Below are 20,283 nucleotides of genomic sequence, written 5' to 3'. Positions count from 1 at the left end.
AGAATTGCCCACTGGAGAGCTTCTCTGATCACTTATACCGCCATAAACTTGTCAGAAAAAGAAAGGTGGATGTAAAAATTATGTTCTAAAAGGAACTGTCACAAGAGTGTGATTTCCATCAAGGCCCAGAAGTGCCCCCCAGTATACCCCTGTATACCCCAGTTGAGTGGATTGATTTATTCTTCTTTGCCTCATTTATTTTGTAAGTTCCTACAGTCAGGAGCTTTGCTTGTTTTCTGTGATACCCTAAACATTTTGGGTACTTAGTATACATTAACAAATAATCCTTTTTTCTTTTTAAAGATCCATAATTACCTAATAAAACTGAATGTAGGATCTGTTGTCAGCTTTGGCCAGAATTTGTACTTGCACAGGGATACAGAAAAGAACAGGATTTAAAGATAACTTATGGACTTCCCTTGTGACTCAGTGGTAAAGAATCTACCTGCCAGTGCAGGAGACACAGGTTCAATCCCTAATCGGGAAAGATCCCACATGCTATGGAGCAACTAAGCCTGTGCACCACAACTTTTGAGCCTGTGCTCTAGAGCTTGGGGGCCACAACTGCTGAGCTCATGTGAGGCTCCACAGCAAGAGAAGCCACAACAGTGAGTAGCTCCTGCTCCCCACACCTAGAAAAAGTCCACGCACCAACAGAGACCCAGCACCAAAAAGAAAGAAAGAAATTTTAAAAAAGAAATAAAGATAACTTACATTTGTGATCACAGGTAGTCACATAAGCCTTTGAGCTGCCTTCATTTACAGCCTCACTGATTCTCTTCTGAAATCTCTGCAGAGCCCTTCTACCTGCTCTGCCTGGCTTTGGTCTTGCTTCCCCAGCTCTGTCCTCTGCAGTGCTACACAGTAATACACCCACAGTGTAAACCTGACTGAGTCCCCCCACCCCCACTGAAGCCGCTCGGAGTCTCTGATGCTGTTGCCTCTTCCCCACCCCTTTAGTGGTAGCACCTAGAAGCCTCTCTTCACACTTGACATTGAAATAACACCAAACTCCCAGGAGCTCCTCATATCTCCCAGGCTACCTCCTGCCTGGCCCTCTTTATCCACAAGGCATCTTCCCTTTCTTTCAGCAGCCACTGCCTCTGCTCCATTCCAAACTGGGCTTGGCAGTCCTGCTCTCTGGGGTGCCTTCCTTGATATAAAAAATATTCTTTTCTCTGCCTACTTACAATGTAAGCTCGCTTGAGGCAAAATTATAGGATTTGTAGTTTACTTGTCTTGAAGAGTACCTGGCTTGTAGTAGCATCAAATGTTTATTAAACTGGGTTGTATATATGTTCTTCTAAATCATCCAAATGATTTTCATCTACAGAATGTGATTTTATCTTTATATGATCTGCTCCAAAATAAGAAAAGCCTCAGAAAAGGGAAATATATGAATCAGAGTAACTTAAAGTACTAGCAGCAACGGAGATAGCTATTATTGATGTTTTGGAATGTATTATAGAGAATTTTTTAATTATAAAATGGTCAAAGTTTAACCACCAGACTTCCCATGTAGCTCAAAGGTAAAGAGTCCACCTGCCAATGCAAGAGATGCAGGAAACATTGGTTCCCTGGGTTGGGAAGATTCCTTGGAGAAGGAAATGGCAACCCACCCCAGTATTCTTCTCTGGCAAATCACGTGAGCAGAGGAGCCTGGTAGGTTACAGTCCATGGGGTTGCAGAGTCAGGCAGGACTGAGTGAGTGAGCGTGCACATATGCACAAAGTTTAACTCCATGATTTGCCACTTAGAGCCAATACTCAGAAATCGGTAGTTTTGCAAATGACATGCATTAAAAATTAATAGCCAGTTCAGGAACTTCCCTGGTGGTCCAGTGGCTGAGACTCCGTACTCCTAATGCAGGGGACCCAGGTTTGATCCCTGGTCAGGGAACTAGGTCCCACATGCTACAACTAAGAGTTCACATGCCACAACTAAACCTCTTGTGTGCCTCAGCTAAACACCGGCACAGCCTAATAAATAAATATTTTTTAAAAATTAATAGCCAGCTCATTGTGCTTCCCATATCAAAAAAATACAGAATAGTTTTTAGGTAAAATATTGCTTTTTTGTAATTCAAAGCAAGAAGGAATTTTGCTTTTCTTGTGTTCCCTAGACCCCAGAACCATCGCTTGTCCTCTTTTCCAGAAGAGAAGGTGAATCCCAGTGAGGGCATTGACTTGACCACCTTACTGAGCTTGTCAGTGCAGAAGTAGAAGCTGCACGAGGAACTCCTGCCTGCCCACCTGGTGCTTTTTCCCTCAGCCACATTTCCTCCTCCTCCACTGGAGTAAAGAAAAAAGTAAGTCTTTAAGCACTTCCTAGATCCTGTATGCTCAAATTAGGCCTGCTGCTGAGATGTTCTTAAAAGTAAAGACATCAGCGTTAAACCTAGAACATTAATTGTTCTTTCATGTGCATATATATAATTTCTTTGAGCATCAGAAAAATATTGCCTTCTATGAGATTTCTTATTTTCTCAACAATTTTTGAAGTGAACACAAAAGATAAAATATTCCAGGTCTCCTTTTTTTATCCTACAAGTAGCTCTGTAGTATATGTTTTTGTATCCCTCTAAATTGTTCTCTTGGGATCAGTTTCCATACTGAGTCATCCACTACAGAGTGCCGGTGTTTTCCAGGAAGATTATCTTATTATTTCTAAATGACTCATTCCTTCTGAATCATCACACCTTATGTACTGTGTTTAAAAAAAAAAGTTTTAGGCGCTTTTCTACAATTTTTCCTTATCTAGTCTCCAGAATGTCCTATTTAAATAACACGGATATTCAAACAGTCGTCCCTTGCGTCTATGATTTGTGCAGATCATTTTCTTCTTGAACCCTTTCATCAGCTGAGATAAGTGGTGGAAGTTCTTTACCTCATACTCTCTGCTCCAGGTGTTTCCTGAAATAGAACACACAAATAGCAACATAAAAAATTGTGTAACATCATTCTCTATTTTCCATCATTATATGTATACTGTTTAAGGTTTTATTAACTCCTCAAATTTCTACATGAAATTAGGGAGAAACACGTACAAAAGAAAAGTATACTTTTAATGTTTATTGGTACATTATTGGTACAAACTCTTTGGAATTGAGAATGTTGGAAGAATGCAGCACTTTCCTCCCTTGACTTCCATGTCACATTTGGCTGGTTCTCTTCCTGCCTTTTGAAAATGCAGTCTCTGTCTCCTTCCTTGCGTCCTTCTCTTCACCCTGAACATATCAGCCTTCCTCAGAGTTTTGTCTTTGTCTTATTTCTCATTCTGTGCAGATCAGTCTTGTCCACTCTTGGGACTTTAAAACCTTTATCTGACACTTACTCCCAAGTTTTTATTTTCAACTCCTGTCTCTTTACTGCCATGTATATTCATCTGAATGAGAAGTATCTCTTCGGGATGCCCTACGAAAACAGCCCATGCCTGAAGCTGAATTTCAGTTTTCTCACCCCTCTTCCATCACATTAGCTAAATAAAGGGTAAAAATTATGTGACCATCTCAACAGGTTCAGAATAGATATTTAACAGAACTAAACCACCTCCTGAGATTTTTTAAAAATCTCAACAAACTAGAAATAGAACTTTCTCAATCTGATAAAGGATATCTACTAAAAAACCTGCAGCTGTGATCATGGTGAAGAACTGAGTACTTTTTCCTAAGATCAGATACAAGGCAAGGATTTCTGAACTCATATTTCTAGTCAGTATTGTTCTGAAGATTCTAACCAGTGCAATGGTCAGTAAGGCAGTAAGTATTAAAGGGAAAAAGTAAAACTCTCTAGTTTCAAACAATACAATAGTCTATATGGAAAATCCCAAGTAATCTACCCCCCCAAATCCTTTAATAAATGAATTTAGCCAAGTGGCAAGTGATAAGATTAATATACATAAATCAACTGTATTTTTCTATACCAACAACAAACACACTGGAAAATGAAATTAGTATAACTACCATTTGTATTAGCATCATAAAACATGAAATATTTGGAAGTAAATTTAATGAAAGGCCTATAGACATTGCTTAGAGAAATGAAAGAGCATGTAAATACATGGAGAGATACATTTATGTTCATGGATTATAATGATTGGAGACTTGATATTGTTAAGGTCTCCATTGTCACCAATGATTTAGATTAAATGAAATTCCAGTCAATCCTGCATGTTTCTTTGTGAAAATAGGCACAGTGATTCCAGTATCACTATGGAAGTGCAGAGGACCTAGAATAGCCAAAACAATTCTGAAAAAGAAGAAATGGTGCATTTACATTATTTTCTTAAGGCTTACTGTAAAGCTACAATAATTAATACAGAATGGTATTGGTATATACAAAGACAAAAGAATAGAGAATCCAGAAATAAGTCTACATGTATGGTGATTTGCTTTTCAACAGAGGCTCCAACACAGTTCAGTGGGGACAGGATAGTCTTTTGAACAAGTGATGCAGGATAATGTTGAAATTCAGCCTCATTCCATACATGAAAATTAATTCAAAATAGATCAGAGACCTAAACATAACACTTGAAACGCCTGAAAACCTTAAAGCATCTATGACCTTAAGATAGACAGAAATCTTAAGACAGGATACAAATTTATTAACTATAAAAGATAATTTGATTAGTTGGATTAATAAAATTAGTAGAATTAAAATTGGAATTAAAATCTCCTATTCTTCAAAAGCTACTGCTCAGAAACTGGATAGGAAAGCCACAGACCAAGAGACAATATCTACATCTAAAATATGTAAATGAGCTTTTAGAACTCAGTAGTCAAAAGCAACCCAAAAGAATAGCATAGAAACTTAACCAAAAAAAGAATTGTATATGAATTGCTAATAATAAGCATATGACACTTTGTTGTAGAGCAGAAACTAGCACAACGTTATAAAGCAACTATACCCCAATTTTTAAAAAAGCATATAAAAATTGTTCAACATCATTAGTCATCAGGGAAATGCAAATTAAAACCACAGTGGGATACCACTTCACACCTGCTAAAATGGCTAAAATTAAGGAAACTGACAAGTATCCAAAAGGCTGTAGGGCAACTAGAGCTCTTGAGCGTTGCTGATGAGACCATAAAATGGCAGAACCACTTTGAAAAACTATTTTACAGGTTTTTATATAATGTACACTTCTCATGACTCATTAATTCCATTGTTAGTTACCCAAAAGAAATGAATGCTTATTGACAAAAAAGACTTTTACTTGAAAGTTCTTAGCAGTTTTAATTCATAATAGTCCAAACTAGAAACAACCCAGATGTCCATTAACTGAATAAATAGATAAGATGAATTTAGGCATATTTAATTATATAGTAGGATATCTGCTAAGCAGTAAAAAGGTATATTCTATTGATGCATGCAATAACATGGATGAATCTCAAGGCCATTATGCAAAATGAAGGAAGCCAGACTGAAAATGTGTGTACATCTCATATATACACATCTTCAGTCATGTGAAGGTCTGGAACTGGCAGAACACATCTATGGTGATAGGACTCAGAGGAGCAGTTGTCAAATATTGCAGGAGCACAATTGATTGGGAAGGGGCACAGAAATAGTTTTAGGGCAATGTAAATTTTCCCTCTCTTCTAGGACAGTGGTTCTTGCTAAATTTTCTTGAACTATACATCTAAAATGAACATTTTTACTCTGCAAATTATACATCAGTAAAGCTGATTTAAAATAAAAGTGAGACTCTAAGAGCTGAGCGGCTTCCCAGGTAGAGCTAGTGGTACAGAACCCACCTGTCAGTGCAGGAGGTGCAAGAGGCGCGAGTTTGATGCTTGGGTTGTGAAGATCCCCTGGAGGAGGGCATGGCAACCCACTCCAGTACTGCCTGGAGAATCCCATGGACAGAGGAGCCTGGCAGGCTACAGTCCATAGGGTCGCAAAGAGTCCGACATGACTGAAGCGACTTAGCAGGCACTCAGAGAGCTGAGAGGAAGCTCTGTTTTGGAGTAGCGTTTGTCAATTAGTGAACACAGAGGGAGTGTTTGAAAGTTTGAAAGGAATAGAATTCTTTTGTCAATTAGTGGGTTTCTCTGTAAGGTGATCATGTGATCAGATGGGCTTTCTCATCTCCAGAAAAAGAATTCTTTAATAGTGGGGGCTGGGAGCTGGAGATAATAAACCTGGTTTTGGTGACTGACCTGGACTTGAGCTGGGATAAGGAGGCTGGTGGGCTTATTTAGAAAGTAGACCTTTACTCAATTTTTAGTCCTTCACCACCCTTTTTGTGTGTGATGGCCTGAGGTTGGTGTTTTTCTGGTTCAGGTTTTTTCACCAACAAATAGGATTCCTGTCTTAGCAGGAAAGGAGGGATGATTTTCTGAGTTTGTGGAGTAAGGGTGGGGAGAACTCTATTCCTTTCAAACTTTTAAGCACTCCCCTTGTGGTCTGTCCTCTACCCTAGCCCATTTTCTGTGATTCTTGGTACCTCCTAACCTGGGCCTTCTGGGGTTGTGCAGGGGGAATTGGTGTGTTTGTCATTAGTATCCCTTCCTCCTCTACTCTGCTAAGTCACTTACTATCCCGCTGCAGTTTTCTGTCTTCATATACAGTGATTTGGGGTTACTGATGTCTCTTAGGTTCTTTGAAGATCAAGTTTACATTCCTATTTTTGTTCTCAATATTTGAGTGAAGTCGTTCAGTCGTGTCCGACTCTTTGCGACCCCATGGACTGTAGCCTACCAGGCTCCTCCCTCCATGGGATTCTCCAGGCAAGAGTCCTGGAGTGGGTTGCCATTTCCTTCTCCAGGGGATCTTCCCGACCCAGGGATCGAACCTGGGTCTCCAGCATTCCAGGCAGATGCTTTAACCTCTGAGCCACCAGGCAAGCCTTAAAACTGTAAAATCCGTACTGTACATTTTCAGCCTTACCAATACCGAAGTCCTGCTACTTCTCCAAACACACAAAGCTCTCTCTTAATTATATAGTAGAATATCTGCTATATCTCTGTACCTTTGTTGAATTCCTTTTTGCTTATATGCATGTGCATGCTCAGTTGTGTCTGACTCCTTGAGACCCCATGGACTATAGCCTGCCAGGCTCAATGGGATTTTCCAGGCAAGAATATTGGAGTAGGTTGCCATTTCCTTCTCTAGGGGATCTTCCCCACCAGTTAAATCCCATCTTCACCTGCTAAGGCTCTCATCCTTCAAAATCCAGTTCTCCCTCCTAACTTTTCTTGTTGGCTGCCTCTGTACCTTTGTTTCACAAGAAATCCACTTCATTGGGATGTTCACGCTGAAGGAATACCGGGAGCCACTGGAGAGTACTTGTTAACATAGTCATACACCAATTAACATGGAAGTAATAGGAATTGTTGAATGAACGCTGAACCACTTAGAGTGCATATGAACCACTTAGACAGAAATTGGGAAAACAGACTGGCCCATTGTGGAGACGAAGGAACAGAAAAGATGAAAGGCTTGGGGGAAGTGGGCAGGCAATGTGCAAAAAGACCTGAAGAGGAATAAATGTAAATATTCAAAATATCATCTCTTAATTTCCCTCCCTCTCTGCTTTCTACCCCTGATATAACATGTTTAGACTGATATTTCATCAAATTGAACATTGTAAAACACTCGTTTCATGTGCCATTTAGAAAGAAAAATCTCAAACTAGAATACAATGCTTTCTTATCATTTAGGACTCTTTTTACTTAGTTCTTTTGGACTTCTATTGACAGGTATTTTTAATTATACATACCTCTTGTGCATACATAGTCTTTGGAACTATGCCATAGTCTTTGGGGTTTGTTGGTTTTTGAAATCTCACTTACCGAGGTTACTAGTGACCTTCACACTGGAAAATCCAGTGCGTAATTTTTGTTTTTCCTTGATCTCTTGGCAACACCGAACCACTAATGATGTCCATTTTGAAAGTTTCTCCTTCAACATCCTTGAGAGTTGTTTCTTAGGATCCCTCCTAAGAATTCTGTTCTTCTCTTTAACCCAGAAATGTCTATGATCCTCAGCCCAGAGCCCTTCTCACTATATGCACACACTCTGAGTGACCTCTCAGAGCTGCCTTTCCCACCCAGATCTTGCTGCTGACCTGAAGGTTTTTACATTCACATTTCATCCACTCATCACCACTTGGATGATCCATGTGTGTTACCTCTTCAAACAACACATTCAGAATAAAACCCTTCATGTTTTCTATGATCACTTCCCATGAAACAAAAACAAAAAACATGTTGGAAGTGATAACATTAGTCCTCCAGTACCTAAATCAGAAACCCAAGATTCCTCCCTTTTTACTGTCTCCTCCTCCTCTTCTGTGAATTCTTTCTCACTGACTATTTAATCAGTGCCTTCCTGTTTATTAACTTCTGCCACCTACTTGGTTTAGAGTCTTAGCACTTATTACATGGATTATTACATTAGCCTTCTAATTGATTTCCACACTTTGACTCAACTGGTAGAATGTCTTTCTCAAAAATAAACTTTATCATGTTACTTCCCAGCTTAAAAGTCTTTGTTTCTTTTCCCATAGTTTTCAGAATAAAGTTCAGACTGCTGAGGTTAGCACACAAGACAGTCTGTGGCCCAGTTCCTGCTCCTCTCTGGTTTCCTCCCCTCTTGCCTGTCTGTACCCTCCCCGTCCCACCTCAGTGAAATCAGCTGGAACTATCATTGTTCTGAACTCACCGTGCCATGTTAGGCCTCTGAGCCTTCACATATATGTTTCCCTCTAGAGTATTCTCCCTCTCCTTCTTATCTAATTCTCATTAGTTAGACAGAATTTAGAACTCAAGAATAGATACATACATCCCTTATTTGGGGAAGCTGTTCCTGACTTTGAGGTCTGATTTAGATACTCTCTTTTAAAATAGAAAAAGGGCTTGAAGAAAGGATTTGTGAATGAACACAAAATGTCTGCTAGCTAAATAGATATTTAGGTGCAGATTGAAATATGCACTTCATTTTTTCATCTTATCAAATTGGAACATGGAAAGATGGGCCTACTCCTACACTGATATTGGAAATATAAATTTGCCATTTTTCTGGAGAGCAGAGAATGGATGTATGTTTCTAGAACCATTAAAAATAATAGGCATATACACACATTCCTTTTGGCTTAGCATTTTACACCTTGGAATATATCCTAAGAAAATAACTTTTTTGTAAAGCATACTTTCACAAAATTTCATGATGTTCATTCATAAAAATATTAACAATGGTTATTTCTGAATTGTGATATGAGTAATTACAGTGTTTTTCTAACTTTTCTGATAATGTGTATTTATTATGAGAGCAATATGGAAAAGAGAACCCCCACCTTTGTGCTCCTGATCCGTGCTGTACTTGCCTCCCTGTTGCCCTGATTAAACAGTGGGTGTGCTGAGGGCCATCACCAAGAATTATTCAGCATCATCCCACCAACATCTGGCTCAGAGTAGAAAATGCTGGATAAGTGAGTTATACCAGTAACAGCTAACGTTATTGAGTATTTCCGGTGTCTTAGGCATTGTTCTAAGCATTCAACATATTCATTTAATCCTCATGAGATGGTTACTATTATTATCTCTGTTTTGCAGGTGAAACAGGCTGATAAAAACTGATAAAAACTTCTGTAAGGCCACATAGCTGTTGGTGGCAGGCTTGGGATTCAAACCCATGCAGACTGGCTTTTACTGAGAGACATAAGATAGCATCATAGTTCTGAGTTATATTGTATCTCTGATTAAGAATAATTGGATTAGATTCCATGTCTAGGATTCCAGCGGTACAAATGGGCATCAGTTGAGTCATGGTCTAAACAAAAAGGCAGAATTTGATACCCACAGAATCTGAACCAAATACCAGGAGAATAATCTTCATTTCTTTTACCTTAAAAAAAAAATTATTTTACACTGTAAACTTCTTATTGAAATTGGTCCCATCTCTTGGGATTTAGTTTTATGTTCCCTCTCTGTGATATTCATGTCCCTTCAAAATTTAAACTCAAAGACCTAAATTTTTAATTAGTTCTTTAGCTCTTCCTCCCACCACTTCTCTTTCTCAGTAAGATTACTTATGACAGGGTCATCAGATTTCATTTTTAAAACCTATCAGTCTTCATTTTTGTTGTATCTTCTCTTTTTTTCCTTCATATTTTCTTTTCAAGTCTCAGAATTTCTGAAAGCTGCCTTCCTACTAACTGGGACTATACTGCATAATATGGTGGCCTCTAACCACATATGGGTTTCAAAGAAATTATTGGAATTAATAAGAATAGACAAAATATTTAAACACTACTTCTCTAGGGACATATGGGGCTGATCAGTAGCACAGGATAAGATGTTCAACGTCATTAGCTAGAAGGGAGATGTAGGTTAAAGCTCCATTGAGATAATACAGTACACTATTAGAATGGCTAAAGTAGAAAAATACTGGCAGTCACAAATGTTGAAGAGGATGTGGAATCAGCCATCTCTCTCATGCATTACTGGTGGGAATGTAAAATGGTGTAGCCACTCTGGTAAATAGTTTGTCAGTTTCTTATAAAAATATGCTTAACATTCAACCTAACAATCAGACTTGTAAATGTGGTTATTTACCATAGAGGAATGAAAGCCATGTTTATACAAAAACAGCAGCTTTATTTGTAATAACCCAAACTGTAAACAACATATATATCCTTAAACAGGTGAATGGGCAAACAAATTGTGGTATATCCATACAATCAATAGACTCAGCAATAAAAAGGGATGAACTGTTGAAATGTTCAGTAAAGTGAATGACTCTTAAAATCATTGAGTTCAGTGAGAGAAACCAATATCAAAAGCTTAAACACTGTACGCCTTACATAAATGTTCTTGAAATGACAGAATCATAATGATGCAGGACAGTTTAGTGGCCTGTTCACTGTATGACTACAAAAGAGTAGTGTGAGGGGCTCTGAAGAGTGAAGGGGTAGTTTTCTATCCTGATTGTGGTGGTATTTACTGTAAAAGGAAGGGAGGAAGAAAAGAAAAGGAAGGAGTGAGTCCTATAAAACTGGTGAAATCTAAATAAGGTCTGTTAATTGTCAGTTTCCTGCTTTTGATCCTTGTGGTATGGTGATATAGGATGTTACCATTGGAGGAAACTGGGGGAAGGGCACACAGGAACTCCATATATTATTTTTGTAACTTTTCTGTGAGTCTAAAATAATTGCAAAATTTAAAATGTTTAACTAAATAAAATTAAAATTCAGTGCTTCAGTTACAGTAGCCGCGTTTAAAGTGCTCAATAGCCACATGTGGCAGATGCAGCCATATCATGGCAGACATGGAATGTTTCCGTCAACACAGAAAGTTTTATTAGGCAGCACTGGCTAAAAGCATATGTCTGACTCTGGCAGTATTCTCTCCCTTAATTACTTCAAATTCTAACATCACAACAATACTTCCTTGTATTTTCTGTCATATTACCTTATTAACTGGTTGTTTTGCGCATTTTCAAACCTAGAGAAAGATTTCTCTTTAGTTTCTCAAATTTCAGAGAAATAAAAGAGTCTTATGTCACTTTAGGAATTTATCTGACAACTGTTGTAATAGTTTAAATTTAATATTTAAATATACAATTTAATCTGGATATTTAAATTGTCTAACAGTTCTGTATTTTGCTTCAGGACCAGTTTTATCACCCATATTAAGATATAGTCCTGGGACTTCCCTGGAGATCCAATGATTAGGACTCCATGCTTCCAGTGCAGGGGGCACAAGTTCTATCCCTGGTCAGGTAACTAAGATCCCGCATGCCATATAGCATGGCCAAAACAAACAAAAATGATATAGTCTTATTAGCTCTCATACAATTATCCTAATATACTTTCTTGATAGTGTCCTTTGATTTTCCTTCTCTTTTGTCCTTACCCAAAAACTCTTCAAAATCATGGTTTTCTGAAAAGGTGCATAGTTTTTTGTGTTTGGTGCTATTTCTTCCCTGTCTCCTAGATGTACATCTTTTAAAAATGTTTTTCCTTCCATTGCTACATTCTAGTCTTTTGCCCCATAATACTTATTCCTCTTCGGCACTTTTGTATTTTCACTTAAGAATTATTGGATAGGTACTCCCTTGTGGCTCAGCTGGTAAAGAATCTGCCTGCAATGTGGGAGACCTGGCTTTGATCCCTGGGTTGGGAAGATCCTGTGGAGAAGGGAAAAGCTACCCACTCCAGTATTCTGGCCTAGAGAATCCCATGGGGTCACAAATTATAGTCCATGGGGTCACAAAGAGTCGGACACAATTGAGCGACTTTCACTCACTCCCTTTACTATGGATCTTCTTTATACTTGAGCTTCAGCCAACCTGCATGATATTCAGCTTTATAGTTTTATATGAGCCACCATCTTGGATTTGAAGGCAAGGCAGTAGAGGACAAAACAATGGCTCAAGATCAATTCACATAGCAATAAAGTTGAGACACTGCACGAAAAGAAGAATGGGGGTGAAACACTGAAGAAAAACCACAAAGAAAGAAAGGAGTGTTGGAATTATGATTTATATGTTTGTGGAAGGAAAATCTGAATATTATAGTGATATCAGTGTTCCTTCAGAATAATTCATAAGTTTACTGTAATTATAATCAAATTCCTATCATAGTTTTCTTAAAATCTGACAATGCAGAAATTCATCTGGAAGACCATCAAAGAATGTTGGAACATAAAAAGGAATCATAATTCAAAATATGAGGGAAAAAGATAATAAAACTTAATAAGACAACAGTAATTATGATAGTATAGGATTGGCATAAAAAAAGAGTAATAATCATTGAATCTAAAGAGCCAAGAAATATATCCTAAACAGTATAAGAATTCTACAAAACAAAGGGTTCTTCATGAATTAATTGTATTAACTATTAACCATATCTTATTTCACTGTCTCAAATACAGAAATAAGCAAAGGATTTGAATAGAAACTTTACCAAAGAAGAAATATAACAAATAAGCAAAATAAACAGAATTTTCTAGGATTGAAGAAATAAAAATGAAAACAGTCAAGTTCTGTTTCTCATTATTAAATGGGTAACTTTTTATTGTTAAAATACCAGTGCAATTCTTGGTATTATTAAACTGATGCTCTCTTTCTCTGCTGCATGATTTAGACTCCCACCTTTCCTTTCTGGCCTCTTCTCCCACACTGCCTACCACCTTGCTTTCTCTACTCCAGTCACTTTAGCCTCCTTGTTTCTTTTAGTAAGTCAAGCATGCTCGTACCACAGAGCCTTTTTACTTTTGGTTATTCTGCCCAAGATGATTTAACCCCAAATACCTCCTCAACCTGCTCCCTCTCTTCTTTCAGATCTCTGTTCAGATATCAGTGAGGTCTTCCCTGACTGCCCTTTGTAACACAGCACCTTCTCATCCTTTCTAAACCCTTGCTGTGCTTTATCTTTCTCTGTTGCACATATCACCATCTAAGTTAGGTTTACTTATATGTTGTTTTTCTTTTTCCAGCTAGATCGTCAGTTCATTCAGGACAGGGACTTTATTCACTGCTCTATCTCTAGCACTTGGCAGGTGCCTTTCACACAGTAAGCATTCAGTGTTTATTGATTAAGTCAGAACATTGACTGAACCTTTTTATTTTGTTTTGTTTTTTAATGTTTTTTCTCTTTTTATTATTTTAAATTAATTTTTATTAGAGGATAATTGGTTTATAGTGCTGTGTTAGTTTCTGCTATACAGCAAAGTGAGTCAGTTATACATATTTTATAATAGTTTGTGTCCCTCCATCTGGCAGATATAACAGTTAGAAACATGCGTATCTAACAACAGAATATCAAAATACAGAAAGCAAAATAAATTAAGGGAGAAATAGAAAGCTCAACAATAATATTTGAAGAATTCAGTACCCGCCTCCCCACTTTTAGTAATGGATAGGACTACTGGGCAGCACTGGATTGAACCTTTTTGGACAGCAACTTACAACATGATTTAAGTGCCCTTTAAAAAAAAAAGAATGATTAAATTCTATCCATTGATGACAAGAGAGGGAGATCTGCATGTGGCAGGGTCTGAGAAGATGAGATCAAGATCAGTAATAAAGGTTGTTTTTCTCTCTCAGAAAGAGTAAGAAAAGATATGAAGGTAAGGGAATAATTTCTAAGTGTCAAGGACGTTGTACAGTGAAGAGTAAGCACTGTGTGTCAGCCATCTTTAAGAAACCTAGGTTGATGGAAGCAACATCAACCTGTCCTGTTGATGCAGGACAATAACAGAAAATAAGGTTATGTGTGGATGGGAATAGTTGTTGAAAATGAGTCAAAAAAGCTAGGCCTGCCATGATGCATGTTAGGGATCAGTAGTGTGAATTCTTGATCTGTAAGAGGTGAGAAAGCTCTCTATATCTAAGCTAGTCAGTGTCATGTTAGGAAGCAAGGAGGGTGGGATTAGAAATGCCAACTGAGAGGCAGCTGTAACAAGGCAGAGTTGAGGTAATACTGTTACTGTAGTTAAGTTACTAAGTCACATCTGACTGTTTTGTGACCCCATGGACTGTAGCCCACTAGGCTCCTCTGTTCTTGGGATTTTCCAAGTAAGAATTCTGGTGTGGGTTGCCATTTCCTCCTCCAGGGGATCTTCCCAACTCAGGAATCAAACCTGCATCTCCTGCATTAGCAAGCGGATTCTTTATCACCAAGTCCCCAGGAAAGCTGGTAATACTACTTTAGGTAATAAGGAGTGTAGGGTGTAATGAAACAAAGGCTTGAATCAAAAATAAGCCATCAGTGATGTGGCAAAGAAAAAGATAATTAACTGCGTGTGGGATACAAAAGAAGAGGAAATAAAAGATTCTGTCAGTATTAAGAGATTGTATTTCCTTTAAATTATTTTCTTTTTTCATTATAGGTTTTCCTGTCATTCACAAAAAAATGGATCATTTAAGCGTTTGGAGGACTCAGTTATCACAGTACTTCTATACTACCAACTGAGATTGATGACAGTACATTTATGACCATATATGTCTGCATCATAGGACTGCTGAAGAACTAAAAGAGAATATTCTTTATTCTTCTTAAAATTTATTCCTAAAAGTAATCCTGTAGTATTATGATATTACTAAATGAAACTAGAAAGCACAATTATTAAATTATTAGACTTGCTGATACAAGCACGCATGTGCAACAGCTACTGTATCTGACAGTTACCAAACCTCAAATTTTGATGATTTCCCTTTGCGGGAAAGGTCATTATATTTGCAAGAAACCACTGAACATTGTCAGTCAAATATATTTTTAGCTGAGTGTCATTTAGGAGAATTTACTTGAAACAAGTTCTGGAAAAATCTACATCCTACCACCCAGTGGATTTGATATTATGGCAGCAACTTACAGACTTGTGGTTAGTACTGTGAACCACTACAGCAGTGTGGTGATAGACCGGCGTTTTGAGCAAGCGATACATTATTGCACTGGAACCTGCCACACCTTCACACATGGAGTTGACTGCATTGTGATACATCATAGTGTTTGTGCAGACCTCTTACACATCCCTGTGTCTCAGTTCAAAGATACAGATCTGGACTCTCTGTTTCTACCCCATGAAAATGGGTTTTCCTCAGCTGAAGGTGACTATCCCCATCAAGCCCTCACGGGCATACCCAAGGTCAGGAAAGGATCTACATTTCAGAGTACCTGTAATTTAAAGGACATTGCAGGAGAAGCAATCAGTTTTGCCAGTGGGAAAATAAAAGAATTTTCCCTTGAAAAACTCAAAAACTCTAACCATGCCGCTTACAAAAAGGGAAGGAAAGTTAAATCTGACTCATTCAACAGGAGGTCAGTTGATTTTGACTTGCTCTGTGGTCATTATAACCATGATGGGAATTCTCCATCCTTTGGTTTACTCCGGAGTTCCTCAGTTGAGGAAAAATCTGTATCCCATAGAAACTCACTCGATACAAACCTGACTTCAGTGTTTCTTCACAACTTCTCTGAAGAAGACCTGGTTACTCAGATTTTAGAAAAACATAAAATAGATAATTTTTCTTCTGGTACAGACATAAAGATGTGCCTAGACATCTTGCTAAAATGCTCCGAGGATTTGAAAAAATGCACAGACATCATAAAACAGTGTATAAAGAAAAAGACAGGGAGTAGCATCAATGAAGGAAATGGTAATGATGCAATTTCTAGCTCTGAAACTGTCTATATGAATGTAATGACCAGGTTAGCATCCTACCTGAAAAAGCTACCATTTGAATTCATGCAATCTGGGAATAATGAGGCTATAGATTTAACAGAACTGGTCAGTAATATGCCTAGTTTACAGCTGACTCCCTTTTCCCCAGTATTTGGCACTGAACAGCCCCCCAAGTATGAAGATGTTGTCCAGCTCTCAGCCCTTGACTCTGCACAGTTTCAAACTATAGAATTGCAAGATGACCAGCACAGTTCTAGAAAAACAGACACTATAAAACCCATTCCAAATAACTCTACAAATTCCTTATATAATTTAGAGATAAGTGATCCCAGAACTCTAAAAGATGTCCAGCTTCAATCACAGTCATTAACTGTAAATCATTTAGAGAATGTTTCTTCTGGTAATCTTATGGAAACCCTATATATTGAAGAAGAGTCAGATGGAAAGAAAGCATTATATCACGAACAGAAGACAGAAAATGGACCCTCTCAGGAGTTGATAAAGGTAAATGAAGATAGAACAGAATTATCAGACCATGGTACTCATCTTAAAAAATGTCCTGCCTCAATGCAAAATGAAATTGGTAAGATATTTGAGAAATCAGTTGTTAGTCTACCTGAGGAAGATCTTAAATCTAAAGTTCCTAAAGTTGAAGAGGAAAACCACAGAGATTTTATGAATTCTAACAGTCAGGAAGAGATAGATAAATTGTTAATGGACTTGGAATCTTTCTCACAAAAGATGGAGACCTCTCTAAGAGAGCCACTTGCTAAAGGTAAAAGCTCTAACTCTCTAAATAGTCAGAGTCAGTTGATTGATCAGCTCCCAGATCTTGAGCCTAAATCTAAAGTCTCCTCACCCACGGAAAAAGTGTCACCTTCCTGTCTAACAAGGATTATTGAAACCAATGGACACAAAATAGAGGAAGAGGATCGAGCCCTCTTACTGCGGATTCTAGAAAGCATTGAAGATTTTGCTCAAGAATTGGTTGAATGCAAATCAGGCAGAGGGAGCCTATCACAAGAAAAAGAGATGATGCAGATTCTACAAGAAACCTTGACAACTTCCTCCCAGGCCAATTTATCAGTCTGCAGAAGTCCTGTTGGTGATAAAGTCAAAGATACTACCTCAGTGGTTTTGATTCAGCAGACCCCAGAGGTGATCAAGGTAAGACCTAACAATCTTCAGTCCCAAGAAGTCTCCAAAGAAATGTACTAATGTTTGCAAAATTTAGAAACAAAAAAATTTTGTCAGTCGTTTTATGTTCCACTAAAGCTCCTACCCTACAGTAGGCATGGTCTCACTGAGTTCAGTGGAAAAAGCTAAAAAGCAAAGTCTTTATAGAGTTAAGCAGATTGTTTCCAATTTCCTTCCTGACACTCTTTATCTTCTTCCTAGCTCTGTGACCAAAGGAAACTTACTTGGTCTTAATATCCTCATCTGTAATGGGAGTAATAATGATCAAGATAAGTCAGGTGAAGCACAAGCAAGGTGCCTTACACAAAGAGTTATTTAATATTAGTTTCACCATCCTCAACCAGTAAGCCACTCTTCGCTGCATGCCTTTGTGGACTACAAGCCTATGTAGAACTTAAAATCTAGTTGGGGAAACAAAACTAACATACCAGAAAAAGTATGTGAACATATAAGCACATCTCTGAAAGTTTTGTTAGTGCAGCAGATCTTCAAAGAAGGTAAAGATTAGAGTATATGAAATATCCTTCGTCATGCAAGTGAGAATGGATGTCAGTCTAGAGTTACAAGGTAGAAGTATTTTCAGAAAGCTTTGAATTTACCCTGCTACTGATAGCATTGCTTTTGAATAATACCAGAAAGGAAGTTATCTGCCCATTTGTAGGTATGTATATGTGTCTTAGCCCAATAGGATTATTCTTATTCATTTTACATGTCCAACACAGTTGGTGAGAGGCTCTGCTCCACCTCGTGCAGGGACCCAGACTGATGGATGTCCCATGTTCCTACAGCTGCCCCATTGCCCCATCTGGAAGATGTGGCTTAGGAGTTCACTGAAGAAGGCTAAGAAAGAAATGGAGCTTTTAGCCACCTTGTCCCACTCTTGACATAATTCCCATCTGCTCACAGCCCAGTGATTCCAACCTGAAGTCTAAGAATCATATGGGAGCACATAGAATATTTGGTGAGCTCTGTCTCTACCATGTGAATACACTATATGTGTCAACATGTATGAATTCAGACATGAAGCAAAGTCAGCAAAACTAGTTGTAAAATAATGATAGGAATTATTTGGGGTATTTGTATTGTATAAAAAGTGTGAATAAATAAATGGATACATCAGGTACAGTGTTCAGAACAGTGATTAATCCATGGAAGAAGGAAGAGAGAGAGAACTGAGGAAGAGTACACAGGGCCTCAGTAATATTTAATCTGGTAATGAATCATCATTATTTTGTCATGCCATTTTGTATATCTTTAATATAATAAATTTTAAAAAGACAAATGGATATTAGAGATGGCATATATATGGCCCAGTTAAAAAACAAGTTATTATTTTCACATTAATATTTTCATTAAAACAGGAAAAAATGCATATTATGATCAGATGAATAATTTTTACCTCATATTTTTTTGTGGCTGTTGTTCTCCTGTACACATTTTTAGTTACCAGTGATGCTAAAGTTTAAAACAGTACATATTTAAAGTATTAAATAATTTAGGTCTAAAAGATCCTCAGTTGTCCACTGAACATTACTGTGAAATCTCTCTTGAGTCTCTTCATTCCTTGATTCACAGTTGGTAATACTCTTGTTAACATGGGTCAATGCTGAAAGGGAGAAAATATGTCAATTAATTAGAAAATTTTTTTTAAATCCTTTCATGTACATAGGCAAGACTGATGTGCTTACTATTTTATAAAGAAAATACCTGTATAGTAACCAAAATGATAATAACATAAGATCTAACAGTTCTTGTGATCTGCGGTGCACCAAAATATTTAAATGTGTTGTTTTCCCCATTAAAAAAAAAAAAAAAGTCTACCTTCTCTAATGACATATTCCAATGTTTCACAACTACTATGGCTAGAAACTCTTACTGTAATACAGTGTTTTGAAATTTGTTTAGCCCTCTTGCCCCATTATTATCTGTAGGGGGGAGCAGAGGGAAACAAATTCTTCTAGAAGAAGTAGACTGCAGAAAACAGAAAATGTGAACCTGAAGCCAAGAATAGATCCCATGCAGCATCTCTCCTGTGTGCCGGGCTGACAGCTCATAAGTGGGTCACCAGTGCAAGTACAGCTACATAAAAATGGCACTCTGGGCTCTAAATGAGCTCCCCAGTTTTTTGACAGGTATGGACTGACTGAAATCAAAATCATATTAAACAATTCTCCCATAGGTCTTTTAAATGAGTTCCTCATAGAACTCATTTTCTATGAGTTCCAACCTCAGAATAAATTTGATGAGATTTCTTTTTTCCCACAGAGGTACATCATTTTTTTTTTAATTGAGGTATAATTGACGTATTAGTTGCAGGTGTACAATAACCTGGTATTTATATACACGGATATAATCCCAGTTAAGTCTTGTTACTGTCTACTGCCATACATAGTTACAATTCTTCTTACTTTGATGAGACTTCTTCTTCATAAAAGTTGAAAAAATAATTCATGAAAAGCTAATTCAAAGAAACAAACAATATAAAATGTCTCAGGAAGATACTTAAGGTAAGAAAACAAACCCATCCTTCCTTGACTCAGTTGCCTCCTTACCTCTTCTTTTTTTAAATCTTTTCTTTTTATGAAATATTTAAAATCAGAAGTTGGCAAATGTTTTCTATACAGGGCTAAATAGTTAATACTATAGTCTTTGCAGGTCACAAGTTTCTGTCATATAGTCTTGTTTTTTGTTTTTTCTTTTTTAAACAGCCTTTCAATAATGTAAAACCATTCTTAGCTCTAAGTCTTAAAGAATGGGCAGTGGGCCAAATTGTAGTTTGTTAACCCCTGTCTTAAACAAAGAGAAAAGTATTGTGAATGACAGAAAAAGCTTTTTTATTACCCACCACTTTGCTTTATCAAATCTTAATGCTTTGCTGTAGCTTTGCTTCAGATCTTTATTTAATATTTTCATTAATATCACTGTTTTTAAAAAAGTCACCTCAGATATAGTTGAAA

The 20,283-nt window shown here is 37.5% G+C and overlaps 1 protein-coding gene across 6 annotated transcripts in view; it reads left to right on the top strand.

Annotated features, from left to right (window-relative positions):
- The window catches only part of PPP2R3A (protein phosphatase 2 regulatory subunit B''alpha), a 224,869-nt gene that overhangs the window by 40,266 nt on the left and 164,320 nt on the right, over window positions 1-20,283 (top strand). For 2 of the 6 annotated variants that reach the window (XM_055569612.1, XM_055569614.1), the window contains exons 2-3: window positions 2,123-2,308; window positions 14,837-17,296. The exons of 1 other annotated variant lie outside the window; for it this stretch is intronic. In XM_055569612.1, coding sequence (XP_055425587.1) covers window positions 15,305-17,296 — 1,992 coding nt within the window. In that variant the 5' untranslated portion in view covers window positions 2,123-2,308; window positions 14,837-15,304. Of the gene's footprint in view, window positions 1-2,122; window positions 2,309-11,629; window positions 11,724-14,836; window positions 17,297-20,283 lie in introns of those variants that run through there. 3 more of the 6 variants (XM_055569613.1, XM_055569616.1, XM_055569615.1) reach the window with 3 other exon arrangements.

The sequence above is a fragment of the Bubalus kerabau genome, chromosome 2, assembly GCF_029407905.1.
Source record: "Bubalus kerabau isolate K-KA32 ecotype Philippines breed swamp buffalo chromosome 2, PCC_UOA_SB_1v2, whole genome shotgun sequence".
NCBI lineage: Eukaryota > Metazoa > Chordata > Mammalia > Artiodactyla > Bovidae > Bubalus > Bubalus kerabau.
The sequence above is the reverse complement of the archived record's forward strand: the minus strand, read 5'-3'. Positions and strand labels throughout refer to the sequence as shown.